The sequence below is a fragment of the Clinocottus analis genome, unplaced genomic scaffold (genome assembly GCF_023055335.1).
Source record: "Clinocottus analis isolate CAN_PGR_092001 unplaced genomic scaffold, fCliAna1.0.p SCAF_24, whole genome shotgun sequence".
Taxonomy (NCBI): domain Eukaryota; kingdom Metazoa; phylum Chordata; class Actinopteri; order Perciformes; family Cottidae; genus Clinocottus; species Clinocottus analis.
Window position 1 is genome coordinate 4,898,478 of NW_027175976.1, and position 7,347 is coordinate 4,905,824.

Consider the following 7,347-nt stretch of genomic DNA (forward strand, 5'->3'; position numbering starts at 1 on the left):
TTCAATCTGACAAAACAAGTTAGTTATTGACTCCAGAGGACAAATGCCAATATTAATCAACACTTGTCATCTGTTTAAGGCCACACATTAAGTATAATAGACAGACAGAAGCGGGTGTTCAACTTAAATGTCACCTAAACTCATCATTGCTGCAGTTCTGACCCGGGATCAGCCAGCAGGAGCGTGACTCTGAACCCAGTACATCAGTGGACCAGCGCTGCCTCCCTCAGGTCAGTGGCTCACGGGCTCCACCTTTCCAAGCCCCCAGGTGTGATGCTCGGGCGCCACCTGCCGGCTAAACTTATGTGTGCTCCATCGAGTCATGGAAAAACCCTCCGGCAGTCTGGAGGCTTTCCATGACTCGTGTCCACCATCTGCTGGGAAATGATGAAATCACAACTATTCACTTTTTATGACCTGTTGCTTTTAAGGTGGACTACACTAATCGGTCCCTTCGGAGACTGATTAGTGATGTTTGCTTTGGTGAGTCACAAGTTACACAATGCAGTGGAAATTATGTGTATATGCACTCGTTAAAAAAAAAAAAAAACAGAGCAATCACACATCATATTACTATATCCTTATGTGTTCCATATCTTCACATAACACACCATTAAAATATTGAATGATCATTTTTACTTTACTATCATTAAATTGGTCTGATTTGTGTTTTCACTGCTTTGAATGGAGTTCCACTTGTATGTGGTTCCTCCAGATAATAGTATTTCTGTTATTTTTAATGAAACTCCATCGTGAACTCGTCTTGTCTGGGAGGAACAGTCCGGGCGGGAGGAAGCCGGAGGACAGGGGCTCTCTCTGCCCTGGGCTGAGTGCAGAGGCAGCCCGCTGGGAGAGCCGGTCCACCTTAAGACCTCAGCGGCCCCTCTCTGCTCCCGGGGAGCGGAGCTGCCGAGCCCCGGCCACGGCGCACCACAGCCGGCTTGGCACGCAGGAGGTGAGTACGACTCCCGGAGCCTTGGCCAGCACCGTTCCGGACCTGCTGCCATCTCCCTTCTCCAGTTGCACTGACACTACAACACTGCTTCACATCGGCCACTGCTGCCTGTCACCCTGATTTATGTTGGAATGGGCATGAGTTTGATAAAAGGCTTGTAGCTCAGTGATTAAATGTAGAATAATGTCACTTGGAAGCCTTTTGGGTAAATTGATCTATTAGTGTGACAAACATTATGTGAATATATTGAGTAATACTATCCCCGGGTTACGGCTGTATTAGTACATCTTGTGACAGACTAGCAGAGTTTGAAGAAGAAAACGTTTCTCTGCCCAAATCCTCCTCAATGATTGATTATTATGGCAACGCTCCAGGTTGCTGGTGCGTTTTCGTTGCGCACGGGATTTGGCCCCTCTCACATCAAAGGGCCCTCAGGAAAGGGGTGGTCCCGGGGCAGGGGGATATATAGGAGGGACCTGCTCTGTTCTGACTGCAAGGCAAGAGCAGAGAACAGACTAAACGGGTCAGCAGAGGAAAAACCTGCCCCCGAACTCAAACTGAGAGACATCTGCTGAGTTTTGGAGAGAAGCGACCTGTTGGATTTACCACCGAGATCCAGCTTTCATTTTCATTTATTGAAAGGGCTTTTTTGTTGCAGCAAGTCAGACCTGCACATAACTTTAAGCAAGTTTTGCACTGGATTTGATCCCCTTTTTTTTTTAGATTTTTACGCGTGTGCTTAATTTTGAGGACAGTTTTGTGGAAGTTTAAACACTTGGGGTGTGTAGCTAGTAGTGGAAAATCTTTGAAAGGATTTATTTTGCTTCCTCTTATAGAGACTTTATTATCAGTTCGTCTTTTTTCTGATCGGATTTCACACATGATGAGGTTTTTACACGTCTCCATCGGGTTATTCGCCGCTCTGTGCGTCGGCGCGGTGCACGGCTCGTGGGAGGAGAGCACCGTGGTGCCGGTCAGACTCGACCCGGTGGCCCGGTCGGAGAGCGAGCCCGAACCGTGGCGGACTCTCTCCGCAGAGGAGAAGGAGAAGGAGGCGGAGATGCGGGAGTACAGGTTGGACGTATTCGGCAAGGAGCTGGTCTTGCAGCTCGAGCCTGACCAGACCTTCTTGGCGCCCGGTTTTGTCTTCCACATTGTCGGGAGTCCTGAGTCCGACCCGACACGGGAACCCAAGAGCGGAGCCGAGGCGGGTTGCTTCTTCTCTGGCATGGTGAACGGAGACGAGCACTCTGCCGCTGCGCTCAACCTGTGCCACGGACTCCGGGGCGGATTCTACTTTCAGGGGGAAGAGTATTTTATTCAGCCCCTTAACTCGAGTGGCTTCGTGGGCACCGAGGAGGACGTCCACACCATCCGCCGGAGAGGTCGGGCGGCTTTGGCTGAGGAGGGGAGCTCCAAGTGCGGGGTCAATGAGGACGAGGACAGGGTGCCAAAGAACCTGGAGAAAGAAGTCAAGAACGGAGCCGCTAACGCAGACCAGACAGGTACGGCTGCAGAAATATACGCGCATTTTACGCACTATTTCATAGTGGACTAAACTGAAAATATTAGACTAGTAACCTTAAAAGTGGCAATTAACACGGAAAAATAGATTATATAATATACTTTAAATAATATCTTTATATAAGTCACCGGCTGTAGTGTATGTGCTGCCCAGACTGCAGTTAGCTGGAGTTGTGCGTGTGCCAAGAAGCCCAGCATGCGCATTGGGCACAGCTACCTTTTTGACAGCACCGTCTACGCACTACGAGAGATGAGGAAGGGAGGGAAGGAAAGAAGGCGGGGGCGAACTTCTCCAGGAGGGGAAAGAGGAGGAGGAGTGGCGGAAGAAGGGGAGGGGAGCAGCGGGATTGGGGCCAGGCAGAGCCCGGCGGTGCTTAGACGTGTGAACTCGCCTCCTGGTACAACTCGCACCGGCAGACATTTTTTCCCCCCAGAGAGGCTTTTCTCCCTTCGCAGAATTTTCCACCAGAGAAGGTCAATTTAGGAATGTGGACCCTGAAGAGGAGGAGCCACTGGTGGTGTGACGCTGAGTCACGGAAGCCTGGCTCCTCCAGGCACATCCGGAGCTCTCTTTGGAGCCTCCATGCCTCTGAATGAAATGAGCCTTTGTAGCTGCTATTTAGAACACTGGTGGGGTTTTGCAGTGTGCAAACGGTTCCAGACAAGCGGAATAATGTCTATTAAAAATAACAAATGTGTCAGTGTAGTGGAATCAGCACTGGACGCAGATATGTGGTCTGACCTCTCTCTCTGTGTCTTCCTTCTCTCCCCTCAGAGCACCACAGAACCAGACGTTTCGTTTCCACCCCTCGCTACATGGAGATCATGCTCGTGGCCGACCAGTCAATGGCCGAGTTCCACGGCGCCGGGCTCAAGCCCTACCTCTTGACCATCATGGCGGTGGCGTCCCGCCTCTACCGCCACCCCAGCATACACAACTCCATCAGCCTGGCGGTGGTGAAGCTGCTGGTGGTGTATGAGGAGGAGCGAGGCCCTCAGGTGTCATCGAACGCCGCCATGACCCTCCGCAACTTCTGCCAGTGGCAGCGGCAGCACAACCCACCCAGCGACCGCCACCCTGAGCATTATGACACCGCTGTACTCTTCACCAGAACGGTAAGTTGGAGTGAGAGAAGGGGACGTGTGTTGAGATGGAGGATGGATTAGTCATAGTAATTCATTCAAGAGTATTCAAACATCAACCTTGCTCTCTACCCGACTGTTTAGGATTTGTGTGGTGCCCACTCTTGCGACACTCTGGGCATGGCTGATGTCGGCACCGTGTGCGACCCTGACAGAAGCTGCTCAATCATTGAGGATGATGGGCTGCAAGCGGCGTTCACTGTGGCACATGAACTGGGTAAGTAGCAGCAAAACATCTTCTCGATATTCGCGCATATCACTTTTACAAGAGATGATCGAAGAACGTCTGTGTCTTGTCCTCCAGGCCATGTCTTCAACATGCCCCACGATGATGCCCAGCTGTGCTCCGGAGTCAACGGTGCCCACTGGGGCTCCCACATGATGGCCTCCACCCTGTCCAACCTGGACCAGCAGCAGCCGTGGTCCCCGTGCTCCGCCCTCATGATCACCACCTTCCTGGACAATGGCCACGGGCAGTGTCTGCTGGACAAACCGGTCAAGCCTCAGGCTCTCCCTGAGCCCCTGCCCGGGACGGTGTACGACGCAGACCACCAGTGTCGGCTTACCTTCGGCGACGACTCCCAGCACTGCCCCGATCTGAGCACCATGTGCGCGGCTCTGTGGTGCACCGTGACCACGTCCAATGGTTTGCTGGTGTGCCAGACTAAGAACTTCCCCTGGGCTGATGGGACGGCGTGCGGGCACGACAGCTACTGCCTGGCCGGGCAATGTCTCACCAAGAGCCAAGCCGCCAAACACCAGGTAAGAAGCAACCAGACCTGAATCAATTAGACACCAAAATACTGAGTAGAAACTAATCAATCAACTGAGTAGAAAATAATAATAATCCTCATGTACCTGTTGCTTTCAGACTCCTGTCAATGGTGGCTGGGGAGTGTGGGGTCCCTGGGGCGACTGCTCTCGGACCTGCGGTGGAGGAGTGCAGTATTCCTTTCGTTCCTGCGACAACCCTTTGCCCAAGAACGGTGGCAAGTACTGCGAGGGCAAGAGGATCCAGTACCGCTCCTGTAACACGGACACCTGCCCCGATACCAACGGTAAGACCTCCCTCTTGTTACCGCCGAAATCTCGGCTAAGATTTTGAGAAATGATGTCTCGCTTTGATGCAACCCGCACAAAAAATCTGACCCCTCTCTGTTTCTTTCTCAGGCCTGTCATTCCGCGAGGAACAGTGCCTGGCCCACAACGACATGTCAGCCCAAGTGTCGCTGGGTTCGGGCGAGGGCGTCGAGTGGGTGCCCAAGTATGTTGGAGTTTCACCCAAAGACCGCTGCAAGCTGATGTGCCGAGCCAAGGGGACCGGATACTTCATTGTCCTCAAATCCAAGGTGAGAGTTGCTCGATTATATTGAGAAAATAGTTTTTCAGAGTTTATCTCAAAACAGCCCTCTTACTTGTGCAGACCTGCTATTGTAATTTCTCTCATCCCCTTGGCTACTATCGCCAGCAAAGTTTTTTTACCTCCTCCCATTGGACTGTTACGTAACAACCCTTATGAGACGCGACTCTTATTAAGTTGCGTTTGTGTCTCTCTGCTGCCCCCAGGTGGCTGATGGTACACCCTGCAGCCCAGACTCCACCTCAGTCTGTGTCCAAGGCCAGTGTGTCAAGGCAGGATGCGATCACGTCATCGGCTCCAACCGGCGCTTTGATAAGTGCGGCGTGTGTGGCGGAGACGGCTCGACCTGCAAGAAAGTGTCCGGCTCTCTGGAGCGTGCCAGGTACATATCCGACTGTCTTTTCCTCGTACACAAACACACCGTTAGCATACACTGACACATCATAGTCACATCTTCTGTATGACTCAGGCTGACCTCCGCGTGTCTCTGTTTCAGGCCTGGTTACCAGGATGTTGTCACCATCCCTGCTGGTGCCACCCACCTGGACGTCAAGCAGCGCGCCCCAGGCAATGGCCGTCATGATAACAGCTACTTGGCAGTGCGTCGCCAGGACGGCACCTATCTGTTAAATGGTGACTACAAGCTGATGACCATGGAGACTGACATTGCCTTGCGAGGTGCACCGTTGCGGTACAGCGGCTCCTCTGCCCCCCTGGAGCGCATCCGCAGCTTCGCCCCGCTCCCCGAGGCCCTCACCATCCAGGTGCTGTCCGTGGGCGAAGCCCCGAGGCCCCGGGTGAAGTACAGCTATTTTGCCCCGAGACCCAACAATGCCGCTTCGGCCTCGACCAGCAATGGAGGCCGCCGCCATTCCATCAACGCCATCAGGGAGGTGGGCGGGGCCGAGTGGACCCTGAGGGAGTGGGGTCCATGCTCCCAGACCTGTGACGGAGGCGTGCAGCAGAGAGAGGTGGTGTGCCTAGATCCCCAGGGTCGTCCCGCCAGAGACTGCCCGGAGGAGCTGCGCCCCTTGGCCTCTCGGTCCTGCAACACCCAGTCCTGTCCCTCCTGGCTTCTCGGAGAGTGGTCGGTGTGCTCCAAGACTTGCGGCCGAGGCTTCCGCAAGCGCCAGCTGCGCTGCATCGGCCACGACGGACGCACGCTAACCCACGACAGCTGTGACCCCAAAGACCGGCCGCGACCCCTGCTGGAACTGTGCAACCAGAGTGCCTGTTAAAGAGTGCGCCCACAATCGAAAAATCATCTTTCACACGCCCAGCTTTCAGAAAGACACCAGATAACAACTCTGACCTTCACTAAAGAGGCAGATGAATGTGTTTACATCCAGAGCAAACGTGGCTTTCGTGGGTTCCAGGTGGGTCCACAGCGACTGCGGCAATGAAGCCCAATTTGTACCCATTCCCTCCATCCATTTTGGGGCCAGACGTTGCTCAACATTGGCACTGCCTCCTGGTTGAAGCAATAAAGACTGATTACAGCTGGCTGCCGGTCTGGCCCCCAGAGCAACAGTGGCACATTAAGCCTCCCATCAAGGGGAAAGAGAGAAAGCGTGGACATTCCTGATTTCCTAAAGGAGCATGCTGCTTACCGTGCCAATGTCACGCTTATGTATGTGTGTGTGCATGAGTGAGTGTGAGACTGCGTGCGCAAGTGTGTTTGTGTGTGTGTATGTCAAAAAAATTTATGCATGTATGTGATGTTTGTCCAAGCTGGGCTGGACAGACACAGAAGGGGTTGGGGGTCGGGGATGTTATTGCAGAGTATATAAGTATATAAAGAAACAAAATGAAAGAGATTAGCTCATATTCTACTTACTCGCCCATCAGGTATGGAAAATAAGATAGCTAATAGTCATAGTGTTTATGTTTAAGCCAGTTTATTTATCACAAACCTGTAGCACTTCATCTTTGTTTTTGCCAGCGGCACATTGTAACACCCAGTTGTCTCTAAATGCCTCAGTACGCCGTATCTTGCCCTACACAGCCTTCAATGAGGGAACTCTTCAAAGACCAAAGAGGAGTGTCTGTGTGAGTGAGTGAGTGTGTGTGTGTGTGTGTGTGTGTGTGTGTGTGTGTCTGTGTGAGTGAGTGAGTGAGTGAGTGAGTGTGTGTGTGTGTGTGTGTGTGTGCGTGTGCGTGTATGTGTGCGTGTGCGTGTGTGTGTGTGGAGACCTAAAGAGGGACTTGTCTCCTGCTACTACTTCATAAGTAAGTCTCTCCCGCCTTCTGGGAAGGCACCTCGGTTTTTTTTCTATCAAGTCTTTTTTTTTCCTTTTGTACAGAATATCCAAACATTATTTATTTTTGTACAGCCTGTTAAATATAATCATGTGGCTTTTTTTTT

At 52.3% G+C, this 7,347-nt stretch overlaps 1 protein-coding gene across 1 annotated transcript; it reads left to right on the forward strand.

Moving 5' to 3' along the window:
• The first annotated feature begins 1,469 nt into the window (after positions 1 to 1,469).
• Positions 1,470 to 7,052, forward strand: adamts1 (ADAM metallopeptidase with thrombospondin type 1 motif, 1). Its single transcript, XM_068590922.1, has 8 exons — positions 1,470 to 2,460; positions 3,255 to 3,595; positions 3,707 to 3,839; positions 3,927 to 4,384; positions 4,494 to 4,680; positions 4,793 to 4,971; positions 5,189 to 5,364; positions 5,479 to 7,052. The coding sequence occupies exons 1-8, from the start codon at positions 1,836 to 1,838 to the stop codon at positions 6,218 to 6,220; spliced, it is 2,841 nt and encodes a 946-aa protein (XP_068447023.1). The 5' UTR covers positions 1,470 to 1,835; the 3' UTR covers positions 6,221 to 7,052.
• The last annotated feature ends 295 nt before the right edge of the window (positions 7,053 to 7,347 follow it).

Bases quoted from the DNA above. Each gene is read 5' to 3' on its own strand.
- adamts1 (XM_068590922.1), top strand. From the start codon at position 1,836: ATGATGAGGTTTTTACACGTCTCCATCGGGTTATTCGCCGCTCTGTGC. The intron at 2,461-3,254 runs GTACGGCTGCAG...CTCTCCCCTCAG, and splicing joins CGCTAACGCAGACCAGACAG to AGCACCACAGAACCAGACGT. The intron at 3,596-3,706 runs GTAAGTTGGAGT...CCGACTGTTTAG, and splicing joins CTGTACTCTTCACCAGAACG to GATTTGTGTGGTGCCCACTC.